The sequence below is a fragment of the Columba livia genome, chromosome 5 (assembly GCF_036013475.1).
Source record: "Columba livia isolate bColLiv1 breed racing homer chromosome 5, bColLiv1.pat.W.v2, whole genome shotgun sequence".
Taxonomy (NCBI): domain Eukaryota; kingdom Metazoa; phylum Chordata; class Aves; order Columbiformes; family Columbidae; genus Columba; species Columba livia.
The window spans coordinates 64,637,592-64,655,316 of NC_088606.1; the positions used below are offsets into that span (position 1 = coordinate 64,637,592).

Genomic DNA, 17,725 nt, shown 5'->3' on the forward strand with positions numbered 1-17,725 from the left:
CTCTGAAGAACTTTGGCATGCTACATTCCAGAAATTCTCTCTATAAACCTATCTGGTGTACACAGGCTTTTTGGATTCCTCCACCAACTCATTCTCAGTGAAATCATTTTGTTGAAAAATGTATTTGTACGACTAGTTTTAGTCAGGAGAAAAGATAACTTCAAAGCAAGAAGCCATGAAAACACATCAGTCATCTAATGACCCCATGTAGGATAAAAGGCCACCTTACCTCTAATTGCCCAGAATATTAAAATAAAAATCCTTCATAGTTCTCTTATTACACATAATCAAGTGTGGTTTTAGAAGAGCAAAAATGAGATGCTACATTAGAACACAAAGCTGTACTGGTAGTCAAAACAACCTCATGCAGCACCTTGTTGTTCTGTCATCAAAAACTACTTGGATTGTTTCTACAGTTTATGCTTAATCCACGCATCATGTTTTGTAGGGGAGAATTTATATTAATCTCTCCTTTTTTCTGAGTAGCTTCTTCATAAATAGTTTCTTTTATTCCATACAAAGTCATTTCTACAAGCACGATGAACTTTCCCACTTTCTTGTGTAAAAGCACAACTGGCTGAAGTTCTTTCTTCCTGATTTTCATTATTTCTCAAAGATGTGTCAAAATCTCTCCCTGCTGAAGTCTAAAGTGAAAGTAATTGCAACTTTATCTCTTTAAAGGCACACCACTGGAAGTACTGTGAGAGAGAAATAAATACGTCACAGAATTTGACAACAATTTTTTTCCCCCTGTTGGTGCATTTTTGATGTTTTTATCTCTATTAATATCCAAGAGTCAATTTCTATGTGCCTGAGATATATAAACAGTCATGTCAGTAATTCTTATTTTTTCTGCATTTTCTCTCCTATGAGGAGGGAAACCAGAAACCCAGACATAGAATCAGCTACTTCTGTTCCAACTTGCCCTCATATGAATATAAGCACAGTTCCTGCCAATTCTGCCTGGTCATAAAGGAGCAAACTAAAAGTTCTAGTTCACTGATGCTAAACTTTCCCAACATCCCCTAATGACAGTCAAGAAAAAGACGACCTGGACTTCTAAGACCTAAAGGCCGGATTCAGATCGTTGTTCATAACCCTTGCTTTGATATTCTTTACGCAACTTTGGAAGGCTTTAGCTTATACTTAATGTAGTATTCATCTAAAGACAGCAAATTTTCATGGGGTATCCTGAAGCTGTCGCTCACTGAGAGGGTGTTTATTTGTTTCTAAACATGCACTTCAGTCATTTTTTAACTTAAAAATCAGATTTCATCATTTTAGTATAATCATCTAACTTTGGGTTGAGGTCATTTTTTTTAAAAATGTAACACTTGTTAGCAAGGACATTTTCTCAGAGACAATGTCCAACTCCACATTTAAACTCCAGATTAATTTTATTAAGAACCAAGGTTCCCTCCTTGTGCTCCTTTAGCACGTCCTTTCATTGTAATCCAACTTGCAAAAAAGAACCATCTCCATTAACGAAAACTGATGATATCACTTCTAGTCTTCATTCATTTCACAGTCTGGTAAAAAACACTTAAGTATTCCAGCTACAGCCTTGTCAAGCCTGGCTACATTTTATACTGGTAAAAAAGGGCGCAGTTACACTGCCTTTAGCTATTTAGGCAATCACAGTATTTGACTTCTCATTTTTGCCTTTATAATTATAATCGAAACTGAACACTGGAACCCATCTCCCCAAACTCATCCATTCAGCATCTAATTTATACTCCCCAAGCAGGATTACTATTCTGTTGGAGTTCTAGATAATATCCAAGAGACAACAAGTTTTATAACATTTTCTTTGTCGCCGTTTCCCCTAAGACTATGACATCCTAGTCTAGTTCTTGCTCCTTTAGAATAATAATTCTCCTTTGAGCTCATACACAGCATTAGTTTTGTATTTGATTGTTACTGGTAGATACTACTACTCAGAACCGATGTAACACATCTGTGTGTTAAGCTATGCACCATAAAAATATCACATTTTCATCTAGTGTAGATTGTTACTACTGTCTTAGCATATTTTAATTTTATTTATTTATATTTCCCTCTTGTCCAAACATGTAAAAATTGTTTATTCTTTCTTAGCATGTTTTGGTTACAATAGCCCATATACAACTTTCTGCACCAAAAAAACCTCCTTGATTCTGGCCTCTCTTTAAACCACTCAGTCAACATTTTACCCTGCGATCAGTTCATGGCAAATTTAACACACAATTAGCCCCAGGGATGGCTTCTCAGGGTTAACGTTCATCACAAGCCCTCAGTCCCAGATCAGCCGCTCTTTTCTAACAGCACTTTCTCCCAAGCACAAGCCACTGATTACTTTCAATATCCCCTTATATCCCTAAGAATTCTTCACTGTTTATTTGAAATTCATCAGTAGATATGGTGACCACCCTGACTACCCATTTTGTAGCACTAGAGCTGCCACCTTTTGTTAAAAATTGCCTGGAAAAACCTGTATTGCTTTTGTTCCCTTATTATCAACTCAAATATGAACTGTCTCCATTCAGAATCAGACTTTTTCTTACGTTTTCAAGCTTGAAGGGTGTTAAAAGAGAACAGAAGAAAAAAAAACAATGCTACAGTTCTGTAACTTGAGTAATTAGAAGCTCTAAAGAACTTTTCATTGTTCTCCTCTCAGTAGGAATACACAATGATGGAACACCTACTACATCTCTAGATTGCCTCGGCATTTGTTATTATAAAAGATCTGTGAAACACCTTTTAAAAATGCTGACTGAAAGTGACTCAACTTCAATTTCCCACAGCATTTCAGAAAACATGTTCAATACCTCTATAAGTGGAAAGTGGAAGCCATTCCTGTTAAGAACACGCACGGTGCTACAACACTGTACGTTACTGCATTTTAAGGTTAACCAACAGAAGGAAACAAACAAAAGAACTTATTTATTGGCATAAAAGAGTGAGGGTTCACTGCGCCCCTGTCAGAGCTGCCATACCATGGATTGGATCAGAGGCTTTTCCAAGTACTTTTGCAGTGCAGATGCACATTTAGCACTTCAAAAGAGCTAAAAGGTGCACACCAAGGAAGTGCAGTTCTTGCATTTCTCAGAGCCTGGTCTGCATTCCCCCGGCTGGGGTTTTGGAGGCAAGAAAGGAATAAAATGGCATCTACTCTTAGCTCATACTAGGCCCAAGTGCTTTTCCTGCTCTTCTGGCAAATGAATGCCACCTCATATCTGTGATTCTATATTTGGACTGTAACACGAAGAAATAAGCTAGCTGTGTTCTTCTCACATTTAACAATCCCAATTCAACATCCAATTTAGCTAAATATTTTATTCTTATTCAGCAAAACACTCAAAAATGGACAGAGGGCCACTGGCTGCAACAGCTCTGCTTCTATTCCTGACTAAATAGAGAGGGACGTAAGCACTGACTTAAACACCAATCTATTCACGCCCAATCTATTCATAGGAGCAATTCTTATCCCCAAGTAAGCAGAATGGAAAAGAATGCAAACATCTGATTTTTATTAATTCTTTGCTGTGAAATGGATTATGGGGTTCCCGTAAAATACCTACACAGATGGCAAAACCACCCGTTGGTACCGCAGTGGGTTCCCTGAATCTCAGCTAGCAGAGGGCACACGTTCCGGTTGCCCAGGTGAAAATCACTGAATTACCGAGACTTGAGAATATTCAGCAAAGTCTTATCTGAGACAGTCAGCTCCTCTCTAAACATGAGACATGGCTTAAAATAGAACCGCCACATCCAAGCAAGCAGGCAATTGGAGAGGATTTGACAGAAGCACCAAAAAATCTTAAATACTTCTGATAATCTAAACTAATTTCAGGCCAACACAGATGACAAGGCAAGTGAGCATGAATTAAAATCACAGATAAACACATTCAGAACAGATGTCAGAAACCATTTTCCCCACACATACACAGTCAGAAATGTGCACAACAGCCCTTCAAAGTCATTCAAGACATTCAAGATACAATTAGGTTCTACCAACAGGGGAATTAAATATTGAAGAGTGTGTTTAGATTTTTGATGGGCCTGATGACCTCCGTTCCTTCTCCAAACATTTCTGATAACATTACTCTCCTCCTTTAACAAGGCTGCTGAAATGTTTGCTCTAATTTTTATTAAGAATATACTTGTATCTTTCTACTTCTTTCTTCTGGCTGTAGAATGACCATTAATAAATGTACTAAGACAATTATGAAAAAGATTTCATGCTAGCAGACATGCAACTATTACTTCTGCAGCATCATCAAGTGCACAGCCAGCTAGGATTTAGTGGTCTCAAGTCAGATTATCTAAAATTCAGCATTTATTCCACTTTGGGACATGTGAACTTTGCTCTTATTTCTCCAAGCTTCTGAATATCTGCAGGTTCCAGCTCCCAGAATCTCAGGATCTGCTTTTCCAGATCAGCATGCTAAGCTGGTTTGTGCTGTCACCCAGGTTTTTAAGCATTTAACATATTTGGTAATGTGGCTTAATTACGGGCTGAAGAATTCAAGAACTCATTCAAGACTACAGCTGGAATCAATACATCTTATATCCATATCTCCTTCTACTTTTTTTATGGCAACACTAATGTGTCTCTCATTTGTCTGAGGGTTTCCTGAGAACATCTGTAATGCTTTCTGTACTTCTTACAATATCTCTACCTATTTACTTCAAAAAACTGCAAAACCTCTGTTCTCTTGCTGTTCAAGAATGTACCCTTCAGCAATCTACATTTCTCTCTTTCCCCTTTCAGAGGCTTCTAAAAAGAACACTGACGATGTTTCCATTAATAGCATTAGCAACGTTCAAAAGGTCCAAGGTAACTTCAACCTCAAAATCTTTACTGTTTCTGTGATTTAACCCCACAGTTACTACATAAATGTATAAAGTAAATCTGAGGGACAACTCATAGGAAGAGTCATAAAATTTGCACTAGCAATTATGCTCTTTCATGATCTGAATCAGTTTTTAATGAGTCACGAGCAACGAAGCACTTTGAACAGCAGTTTTTACACCTTCAGAGACTGCGGTCCCAGAACTCAGTGGTCTGACATAAAACAGTAACTTCATTAATTCTTTCAAGCTGCTGTATCAATACAGACTTTATAAATTACTGCTTATTTGTGTGCATTAGAATAATGGTGCTGCGCAGCCTAACAAGCTTATAAGGATACTTTTTCAGATACAAAGCTCATCTAAATACTAAGTAACATCATAACTATCTTTAGAAATAAACTAATTCATATTTAACAGCCTCTATTAAATCTTAATAAAACTAAAACCTCGAATGAATGAGAAACATTTGATTTCTGAAAGAGCAAATCTCAGTATCGCAGCTAGACAGGGAGAGGTGAGGAACACACTAACTCAAGAGCTTTCTCATCCTCTAATTGAAGGAATCAAAACCTCTTGAAGACAAAAATAAAAGCAAGAGAAGGGTGGCAGAAGCACCGTTTTTAGAAATAAATGCGGTAAAATGCAAACTTCAGCTCACCAATGGGATTCTCCACTTGCTGCCAACCAGCATCACCAGTCCATCTCAATTCTTCAGCCGACCCATGTTATAGGACAACAAATAAAACTCGCTTTCTCCAGAAACTAAACAGCTCTCACTACTTTATTATTTCCTCACACTGTCTTTTAAGGGGAACACGACTGAAGTGCTTGGGCTGGTAAGGCTGTTCTTACAAATTCAAGTTGTGAGCATAACAACATAAAAATTCTCCCATGAAACTTTATTTGCATCACTCATTCAAAAGAGAAAAAAAAAGCCACTCTTTCAAAATTATACACTGTCTTTGGCGAGAAGAAAAACAGCTAAAGGGAACAATAAAACACTTTTATGACACTAGTTTTTGTATTAGATTTGTCTCTGGGCTATAAAAAAGTAGCAGGCATGCTGTAAGAAAAATGTCTGATTCTCAAAAAAGTAGTAAAAAAATATAGTTTATTACATGATGATTCTTTGTAAAATCTTAAAATTACCTAAGATTTCTGTATGCCTAAAAGAGAGCTTAATAATAGCACATTGTCCTGCTGAAAAGTATAAAGTAGCCACATAGTTTAAGCAGACATTTATATTAAAGCACACAAGATGAAGGGCAAAACTAGGTATATTCTACATAATATTCGAGGATAGAGATCTGATGAGGCCCGTTTTTGCATTCAGATACACCAAATCCCAAAACCAAGCTGTCATTGTACAGCAGAGTTTTTCCATACTCTGCCTGCCTTGCAGAACCCCTTATACAATCATTTGCCTGAAATCTAGAATTGGCTTTCAGCAACATGTTAGCTTTTGCTATATTATAAGTTCATGTAGCAAACCTGAAGAAGAAAAGGTATTATTTGCTGTCTTTCCTTTTCTAACCATTTACAAACAATAATGACTATCAGGCAGCCCACCAGCTGTGTACATTACAGTTTTCAACTCGGTCCTTTGCTGACTCGCAATTTCCATCACCATAAACACCACGGATTTATTTTTTTCCCTTGCATACCCTGTTTCATTTTAGGCACTTTTCTATTATTGTGGTAGATATTACAGAGACCCCCGAATAGTCTCATATCACAGCATCATGAAGTTTCCGCATTTCTCTGTGTTTTTTTTTTTCCTTTCTGTTGATCCCTCACATTTATCCTTTTATTAAATGGAAATTCCTCTGCTGCAGCCAGAAAAGCACAAGCTGCACACCTCCCACCCTTGCCCACTTCAGCAAAGGTATTCTAGAATTCTACAAAACATGACATTCAGTAGCAGTTTTGTTTCCACAACTAGATACTAAAGCAAGCACAGACTGATACAAATCCAGAACCTACCAGTCACTAGCATGCAATAATAAACTTTACATAGAATTATTGTTCTCATTTAACATTACTAGTAAATGTGTACCAATCATCCTGTTGACTAACTAAGGGCTAACGCAAAGAATCATCTCTATCATCACACATATAATGATCCATACGGGCTTTCAACAGACACTCTGATTACTCAGAACTATATTTACTACAGTATTTCTTCCTCACTGCTTTCACTTGGACAATAAAAGCTGAATATAGTCTCAAAAAAAGGTCATTATTGCAAAGCAGAGGGGCACTCTACCCATTGCCAGTGAAGGACATGTTGGCACAAGCTGGGACCAAGAACTATGGCCTGTTTGTTGTATCAGGGGGCACCTGTTTGCATGATAAAACCCATACCAAATACATAATTCTGAATAAATCTCCGTTATTAACACCAGGATATAGCTATATATATAGATACATAGCTATATAGAGAGTGCTGATGGGGGTTGCATGCAACTGAAGCAAAAATGTCAGGTAGCATATCTTCTACTTCAAGGTATGAAAAGCAGTTTAGGAGTGCTAACTTCAATTTATGCCTTTGTAAAGCTGACAAAATTAATTCAAGCATAATTTTAAAAATAATTTTAAAAAGCAAAGATGAAATCCAAAAGGAGGTGGTACTGTTCTAGTAGCCAGCTAAAGGAGAATTGAAGTGGAAGTTTAACGTATCAGTTTGAAAGCACCGTGTATCAGAATTCATAGGAAGTGAAGCTGCAATTCCTTCCTTTGCTCCTAGAGACCATTATGTAAGTATACACATTCACGCTATTTTATAAATAATAAAAACAGGCTTGGCATGAATATATAAAAAGAGTACCTATCATTAACAATAACATAGAACTGAATAACACAGAGCCTGTCTTTCATCAACTTTGAAGCTTTCCGATTTCTAATGCTTTTAAGTAATGAAGATCTTTTTTTCCTGTACTGCACTACATCAAACTGGGCCATCTGTTAAGAAGTATCATTAAGACATACGAGTCCTCTGAGGGACAACGAAGCAACACTTACTGCTTGCTTAAATAGCTACAGATGTTTCTAGAAACTGCTCGAAAAATTAATGCGTGTATTCTTAGACCACGATCCAGCAAGCAGTCTGAAACATGCTGGCCCCTGCAACCATGTGCATACGATTGCAAGTTCAAGGCCTTGGTAAATATTTAACTATGCATATTTATTAATTAAAATTTACTGACTAAGGGAGAGATTCAGAACCCCATCACTGGCACCAGAGGAATTTACACACAGGCAAGAAAAGTTGTCCAGAAGGCCACAATAATCATCTAAGCCTGAAAATGCCTAATGCTCATTTGGCAAAGCTCTCGCTTGAAATTTCTGAGCTGCATTGCTAAAGGCTGAGAGACCAGGCTCCCCTCAAACTCAGCTTAGACTCAGCACCAAAGGAGAGGCGTGGATCAAAAGGTACAATACAGACGTACACAGGGAGTTATTATTCTAACACCTGTCACCAAACGGCTCACTGATGCCAGCACCTTTAAAAAGGAAGATTGTTTGAGTTCTCCATCCTTGTGACACCTGCATTTTCCTCACTTAAGGGAATTTCCTCAAGATTTTAACTACGGCTGTTCAGTCTGGTCCAGCATGTAATCAGGATTCAGTCAGGGCTGAAAGTGAACAAGCAGGAGGAATCTGCATCTCAATACCCCACTGGAAGGAAGAAAAAATGGGGTTCTGGGCTCTAGGCTTATTTTTTCATTTTTATTCTGTAATTGTCCAGCTTAACTCATTTATGTGTCCTGAGAGCACTCAGATCTAAATCAATCTCAAAACATCCATCAAACTGGAATCTTAACGTTATTGTGATTGCAAAATAGAAAGCTTGAAAAACCACTTCCAAACCCCTGTATGTTTAGTGCAGTTGCAAGCTGAAGCAACAGAAAATAATCTCTTTTGCAAACATAACTTCTTCCTAATGGGAATTCTTAAAAGATACTCGGCCCTTTCTTCCCCCAACTCTTCCTTTGCTCTCTCCCCATCTCTCATTCAGAGCAATTACAGCTCTGTATCTGCTAAGTCTTCTACCCAAAGGAGTATCACAGACTGGTTTTACGTGAAGGCTAATTATAGACTCAGGTTTATAGAGGTACGTAATATCTCATTAAAAAGGAATTGCTCCTTCCAGTGTGTCCCCCTGTTGAATCAGCAACTTATATTCCTTCCAAGCACGCACAGTCGCTGGCTTACCTCTACAAACACTGCAACATTGGTTCTCTGGAAGAACGTGCTCTTTTTCTGAGCAGTTCAATGGTGGGCAAGTCTCTGTTACTTTTACTAAAACTCCATTCTGAAAAGCAAACAACATTTAAAAAATTATAAATTGATGAAACATGTAGAACAACAAAGTACACATAATTTTCAATCTATAACTTCGGTAATCTCTAGTAACAACACTTGTAAACTAGCAGGCAGCAAGTTAAATTAATTCTTCACACCATAACATCTAAAGTAATCTACTTGGACATTTTTATGCCCGGATTCAAAAGAAGGGGGGGGGAAAAAGGCACTTAAGCTCAGAATTCTATAGTAGTTTTTCCAAATATGTTGTCTCCAAGTATAGTTGGTTTCCTTTCACATACTTGAAGGATGTAAGGAATTTCACTCCAGATTTTTGTCAAATACAGCCTTCCTGCTTTACACAAGTCCAAGTTTTACTCCTCTTATTTCATATTCTACATAACTCACTGATAAATTATTCAACTCAAACAAACACAGCAGATAGAAGGCCAATATTTTCAAGTGTCATGTGTTGGTCTGCTGTGTCCAATTAAAAGGGTCTGTTCTTTAGAATTACTGATCATCTAATTTCCAGAAATGAGGTTCTTCAAAGGTATGGCAAAGCAGAAATTCCATTTTGAGGTTGTATAAAAAGTAAATCAAGGTCAAGATAGTTTTATATATTTGATTTCTGCTAGATTTAGAATAAGACTGTGTATAGGAGGTCTAGCTGCTGGTAGAAATTTTCTAAAATAATGGACTTAAAACCTTTTTGGGGAGATTTTACACCATCTTCTTCTCATCTGGGAAATCAGCTTCACCCTGTCTCCAGACCAAACAGCTGTCCTGCTCTTCAGATAGTTGTTTCTTAACATCTTGTCCCAAAATAGCCTCCTCTTTTCCCTTATCCTCCTCCAGCCTTCTCCATACCATAATTTACTTCTTCAGCACCCCATCTGCAGCTGTGCCATTGCTGTGAACTGGCAAGCAAAGTGGAGATTAACTACCAGGATATTTGCTCAGCAGGAGCTACAATAACTATCCCACAGGACTCTCCACATCTGAGTAATCCAGTTTTCCAAAGGGCTGTGAAACTCCACTAAGCAAGCAGGCAGCCTGCTATATTGCCAATACACCTTATTAGTATGAATCTAGTCTCCAATCCTCCCAAAATATTTTTCCTGATGCCTCAAACAGTGGAACAAAAACCAAAGACAAAATATGTTATTAAAGCCACCATTCTCATAATCTGAGCGATCAGATACATGACTTTGATCAGAGGATGTTGAAAATACCCACATGTCTACCCTGTATGAAGAAACACCTCTACACAGGGACACCCTTCTTAGCCAGAAGCTACGAGACAAGGAGACACATCGGGCCAAAAGACGAGCTCAGGTGCCAGAACCAGGACAGTAAAACCCTTGCTGGTAATCTGCCTCAGCATCCATCCCATGCTGATTAAACCTGTGTTGCTTCAGGCTCCAGAATTAGCTCTCCCAGCTCCAAGCTGCCCTGCACGGATACATATGCTGAAAAAATGTCTACAAGGTGCAAATGATGCACAAGGTGCCTGGAGCTCACAGGTATCATATTACAATTGAGAGCTGCAGCAGAGGTAGAGAACACAAACCCAAGCGTTCTACAATCACAGCTTGTGACTGCCCTGGAGATGGCAATCTTAAGGTTAAGCAGGGACGAGCTGTTTTTCTCACTTCCAATTGTCTTCACTGGCAAGTTGCATCAGTTGCTGTCATGAAAAATACTATTTTAAAAAACCCACAGGCATGAGGTTCTCTTTTTTATCTTTTAAAAAAAGCAGCTCCCTACAGTATCACATATAGCATGCATCATTGAAACAAGTGCCCACACAACAACAGTGAAGTTAATGGAGGTATTAGGTCTCCTTCTGATCTCACTTCCAGAAGTGAAAGGGAGGAATCCCCCATGGTTGCCTGTGCAACTGCAGCAGCAAAGGTGATAAAAGAACCCGACACACTGAGCCGTCATTTACTATCATGTTATCAAACTACCAGCTGGAAAAGCTCTGGCTATAACTCATCGCCTATTCAAGCTCAGACAAGGCAATTGCAGCAGAAAGGGTACAGGATGTCAACATATGGACGAAAAGCATTGACTGATGATAAATCTGGTCAAAAATGATAGCAAGAAATCAAGAAATCATACGGAAGTCAAATCAGTGATCAAGATGAGTCAAGAAGCTAAAGATAAATTCAATCCAAGCTCACACCTTTAGTGAATCATAAGGAGACTAAAAAAAGACACAGAGAATTCCATTTATTTAATGACAGAAAGATGTTATTTCTCTAAAGTTTCCCTTCTTCTGTAGAATTTTTATCTTGGGAAAACAAATGGAACATATTTATAATTAAGTTTTAAAGCAATTCAAATGTTTCCATGTTGAGTACTCTTCGGATAAAAATCAATTTGTTATAAACTAGTGCACATCCAACTATAAGAATTATCACCATTAGATTTCAGATTTTATCTACTGAGATAAGCAAGAGTAGTTCACACTCCAGAATTCTTGCATCAGGCAGCCTCAGAAACATTACTAACTTTTATACTCAATTCACATATGTAGTCATAGATTCTGGACATCAATAGATGTCAAAAAGACATTCTTTTGGAATAAATAGGTCAAGTTCCAATTGTGACACACAATCCACAAAGAATAAGATCTGGAGTCAAACATGTACAACAAGATAATTGAATTTCTTGTTATTACAAAGGTAAGTACATTAAAAAGAATTAGCTATAAGCCTAATCTGGGACTTGCAGTGAATATTTGAACCACAAACAGCTCATCTCAGATGATCAGATCTGGAAAATTATAGCAAGATTTCATATAAGGTTATTTTGAGGTATTGTTGTTGTTTGGGGTTGCTCCTCCCCATCCCTCTTGTTTCAGCTGTTATTGATCAGCCTTTCAGGAGAAGTTCCAAATAGTGTCCTCAGCCGTCACTCTAGGAACCATATTGTTCCTTAGCTCTGTGAAAAACTTAGTTAAGCTTCCTGAAAAGTCAGTGGAGCCCTGCCTATCATTCTAGCACTTGTGTGGCACTCTCTGACTGCCCCTCCCAGCATTAGGGAAGAGGAATTTATTCTTGTACCGTTTGCTGTCAGACACATTGTCTGGTTATGAACAGGTGTCATGTCATTCACGGGCATTAACCCCGTCAGCTGATGAGCAGTAAACTCCCAACCCAACAAAAGTTATACACATCTTTTCATTGACTTCAAATGAGCCACGTCCCCGTATTGGCGAAATCTGAACCTCAGGAAACACTTATTCAGTGTCAGGGTGACTGAGCACTGGCACACGTTGCCCAAGGAGCTTGTGGGGTCTCCATCCTTCGAGATATTTAAAGGTTGTCTGGACACAGCCTTGGGCAACTGGCTCTAGGTGGCCATGCTCAAGCAGGGAAGTTGGACAAAATGACCTCCAGAGGTCCCTGCCAACCTCAACCATCCCATGATTCTCAGAAACACCTGTAGACTAATTTTGTCACTTTGTCATTGTAGATTAATCTAGAGAGTGTTTGTGGGCAGGATTCCAACTGGGAACGGCTGGCCATCAGCAACATCTGTGCCTATGGTTAAGAGGATGTGCATCAAATACAATTTTAGTCTGGATTAGTTTTCAGAAATAAAAAAAAAAAAAAACCTGCTCACAGCCTGATAAAGAAAATCTTTGATCTATCCGGATCCATCAGTATAATTGTTATTTTTGTTGGATGGAAAAAATACAAAAGTTAAAAGCCCCTTATGCTTGGATCAGTACCTATGCAAAAACAACTATCTTCAAATAAAAATTGAAATGTGAAATTTTCACTTTAAGTTTTTGACATTACCCTACCTACAACTACATCCTCTCCTTTACAAACACAAGAGCTACTACCCAAGATTTTTAAGTCATCTTTATCGACACTAATAAACTGACAGTTGATGTGTACCCTCTATCGTATTCCTTCATGGATCAACAGCTTTTCAAACTTAATGTCTGTTTTTCAAGTCTGGAAATTAAACTACAGTAAATTTTTTATAGTACTTCCCCTAGCACAAAGCCCTTCCTTTATTTATACACCACCTTGCCCACCAGTAGATCCACAGGGGATAGAAAATACTGAGCACAGTCACAGCTTGACCCATCACCATTCATCCTTCATCTAGTAAGTGTTCCTAATTGAGGCAGTAAATAAGTAGCTGTTTTCCTTACAGCTTTTAAGAGGTCATGCTGTAGACTCATGGAATGAACTTTCTGTCTGCGGAAACATTGTCTCATAGAAGCAGAGGTAAGCACCCACCTAAAAACTCTCTTGAGTTAGAAGCACAAGCTTTGCCAGTGAGCTTTAATGTCTTATTGAAACATGACTGTGGAAATCTTTCTTCTTCTTCTATCTTTTTGAGACATGGACTCGGGTTTTTTTCATGGTATTACATTCACATGTGCTGTTTCAAACACCAACATAAACTGCAACATTACTGCAATTAGCAGTATACCAATTTCCTTTAACAACAAGGAAAACGCAAAAGCTCTTTTCATTGCTATTTTAGTCATTTCTGATCTGACAGATATTCGATGGTCAGTATTTGCTTTTAACCTTCATCAATGTATTGTCATGCTCATAATGATGAAGATAACACTCTTATTTATCGCACGGAGAAGTTCCACAGACATAATTCAGATCACACTCTCTGGTTTCACTTTAATGTGAAAATCCTCCAGTTCCCACCTTATTTCATACAGGTGCTTTCCCTCCTAAATACACATTCTATGTCATACTATAAATAACAGGCACCTTAGTCTGTCTTCAAGGCAACAACCTTGCCCATGTATTCATATATACAATGCTGAGCACCCCTATACAGCTAAACACTAAAAACAGCAAAGTAATTCTGCATAACAAGATGCTTTCACAACATCTGCAACCAGTTATTGTCCATTTCCATTAGTGAACATAAAATTGCTACTCTGTACATTCAGCCACAAGTGCAATAACTAGATCATTGTAATCTTTTCCAAATGTTTTTCATAATTGTTCTAGCATATTGATCTGTCAGTAACACTGTAAGCCTCCCCTGTATCACCCTTCCCCCTCTACAAATTCTACAAGATGCAAAACCAAAAATAATGGGAAATTACATGTGAGAGCAAATGTTTTTAAAATAGCTGTGCCTCTCTGAAGTTATAAATCATATTTAAAGCACACGCACACTCACAAAAAAATACATGTCTCAGCAGAGCAATGGGCCTTTTATAATTATTTACGAGTACTCTCTTCTCTTAAGGATGGTCTTGGCAACAACTGGTTTCTGCTAAACTTAACACACCATGTAGCACTCATATTCCCTAACACTCCCTGAATGTTTCTATCTAACACAGCCTCCAATTACCTGTGTTCTTTACTATTGACTGTAGCTAAGTGCTATGAACTTGCCAAGAAAGACTCCAGTCCAGTCCAATACTTAGTAATTTACTTCAATTGTTAGAAAGGCTACATATAGTTTCAATAATACCAGGGTAAATCTAGAGTAACTCAAGCAATATAAGACAAATTGCTTCAGATTTTAGCAATTTGGCTGAAATTAGTAACTGTCTCAAGATGCTGCTGCCTTGTTCTAGAGCTCATGAAATCAGAAGATAAAACACCCCTCCAAGTCATTTTGCCCATTTTTTTACTATCCTACAAGGGTCACATTCCCGTCTTGGTTTTGTATTTGCGGCTTTCACTGACTCCAAGTTCACCTTTTCAAGGCAACAGATATCACATTTGCATGAAGGAAGCCTAAAGAAATGCACTAACTTTTCATTGTCACTTTGGAACACCACACATACATTTAAAATCAGGAAAAGTTTATACAACTGAAACTTACTCGACATTCCCTGCAGCTCTTGGTTAACACTCGCTGACCTTCCGCTAGTACTTTGCCTCCATAGATACACTTGGCTGTAATTTGACAGGAGAAGGAGGAAGATTAAAAATAAATTCATTAAATAAGTAGTAAACAAACGCCAGATATAACACAACACTAAAACCAATATTCACATACACTGAGAAAATATAGACATGTTACAAATACAATGCATTTTGCACTCATCAGAAGTCAGTATCATATACAATTACAAATAAAGTAACTAACAATAAATTCATGTTAAGAGCAAGTAGCACCTCTAACCATATTAAAAAGGAGGAATAAGAGTATAAGACAATACATACTGGATCAAATTCATTAGTGTTTGATAAAACAATATTTTCATTACTGACATTCTGGAGATTAGCTACAGTATTTGTGTTACTGGAGGTCTCCATGACTCAAAGAACTGGAGACATTTATTAGTGTATTGCTCATCAAGAGAATAACGTAAGCACAGAATCTAATTACACCTCCAGATTTTTTGTGGGCACAAAAGTGAACTCTTCAACTTGCTGGAGCACTGCAAAAATGGATTAGATGCAGCGAATAACTCTACTGAATTAACAAACTGTGAAAATCTATTCCAGAAAAATATTCTTAAAGCATACATGAAATAAGGAGATTGCCCAGGAAACTCAAAGCTCCTACTAAAAAATTCTTGTTTGAAGTTTTGACCCTTCTGCTAAAAATAACCAGCTCCACAAGCGAACCAACAGACTAAAACCTGTGAGCACTCCTCACTCCTTTCAAGGCCAAGTCAAGGTGTGAATCCAGTGTTGCAACTGAATAAAGCCTTAAAAGTTTCCTGAGTCAAAGCACATGTACAGTCAAAGCTGATGCATTCAGAGTGTTTGGTTCTCAAAAAACCAGAAGTCTCAGACTGTCTAGTAATTGTTTTACCTCAATTTCTCTCTTGAGTAGCAAGGTAAGGGAGCCAAGCACTTACAGGAGCATGTGTGTACCCTTTAGGGGTGACACCGATAGGAATATTCCACAGCAGCAACTGTCATAGCCACTTTGATTCCCAAATTCTAAACATGAAGGACTGCTAGATCAATCTTCATAAACTTTCAGATGTAAATTTGCCTCTGAGGACTTGTTGAAACTAAAAAAATAATAATAACTCTGTTTTCATTATCAACCATGCATTAAAAAAAGAAAACAGGCTTCCTTCTTTTGGTATCCCACTTTTCTTCATTTTTCTAAATCTGCCCTAGTTTTTATGCCTGAGTTGTTGTGACCTCACTTATGAAGAAAACTTCAGATCAAGTAGCTTTGTTTAAAGTAGAAATCTCAGTAAATAGTTTTGGGAGAGGATGAATGAGAGAAATGTCTCTTCTGCCTGTTCTCCTGATATGACTGCTTTTAACAAAAGAACGGCCACACCAGGAAGAAAGCTAATGCACAACTCAGAAAAATGACAAGATTTTAAACAAAATTACAGTCTTTTGTCAAATATTAGTTGGGAGGCTAACACAAGATGGCAGGGATCAAAACAGAACTGCCTCATTTTTAAAACCTTTAACATATCAGACATTATGGCAACTTTTTCATTAACCCTCAGCTAAAACAGGAAAGTGTTCAATAATCTAGCCATTCAATAATCCCTAGAGAGAGCAAATTACAGCTGATGATTCTATCAGAGCTAAATAGGAAAAGAACAGAGAAATTAACACCTGCAGAGCAGATCTTTGGAAAAGCCTCGGCAATTACTCCTATCTACCCCAGAGTGACTGACTGTGGCCCTGGCACATCACTCTGTCAAGGAGTTGGCATTTACAATCAATTTCAATCAACTTCCATCCATCTCCTCCCATTGACTGACACGCTGAGCTCTTGTCAGAATAACAAGTCAAGTTTGTGCCAATCACTGACAAAAGGCAAGTTGGATTGTTCATCTTTCCTGTACAAATAACAGGAACACAGTTTATTTATGAGGATATACGTTGAATCTACAATTTTGTGCCTTGCCATTCCTTGGCGTCGGATTTTGACCGTCATGCATACATGTGTGCCAAAGGCATCCAGGTTCAGCAAAGAACTTTGTAGACTCTCAACATTACAAATAAAAACATTTCAGGACAAAAAATACACTCCAGCATGGCCACTTTACCACCCAAGTACTCTGTTCATAAACATCTTTTGGTAAGTGGAATACTGACATACAGCTCAGACAAATGAGATGACATGAGGAAACAAGAGCAAGTGCAAGATCACAGCTAACGGACGTTGGCACATGGGACTAATTAATTCAGCAACTGAAGAAAGGTGACAGGATGCTAAAAACAGTGTTATTATTTTCCTAATAAATCTTAAAATAATTCAACATTCTTGTCCTATGAATTATTGAAAAACTCATGCATGACATTCACTGTCTCCAAGAATGGGGGGGAAGATAATTTGTGCTGCTTAGGTAAGACTGGCATCAGTATTCAGCTAAAATTTCCATATATAAATTAACTTTCTCCCTTGTACTACCATTAAGGCAACAAATATTGAATATTCTTTCCAGAAATGTTACTTACATCTTCCATTTCCAGAAGAAGAAACTGAAAGCTGACAATAACACAGATATAAAATTTACTTTTCTTTCTTCCCATAAATTTATTTTTAAATTAATCACAGCAAACTGTCACTCCATACAGTGATACTAACTCCATGTCCCAAATTCTGCCGGGTTTATTTTAAAGAAGAGCCTTCCAAC

The 17,725-nt window shown here is 37.8% G+C and overlaps 1 protein-coding gene across 4 annotated transcripts in view; it reads right to left on the bottom strand.

Moving 5' to 3' along the window:
- NELL1 (neural EGFL like 1) overlaps window positions 1-17,725 on the bottom strand; it is a 275,157-nt gene that overhangs the window by 187,472 nt on the left and 69,960 nt on the right. For all 4 annotated transcript variants that reach the window (XM_065065504.1, XM_065065502.1, XM_065065501.1 and 1 more), the window contains exons 10-11: window positions 14,980-15,053; window positions 9,052-9,151 (exon numbers count right to left, since the gene is read on the bottom strand). In XM_065065504.1, the coding sequence (XP_064921576.1) occupies window positions 9,052-9,151; window positions 14,980-15,053 (174 nt within the window). The remainder of the gene's footprint in view (window positions 1-9,051; window positions 9,152-14,979; window positions 15,054-17,725) is intronic.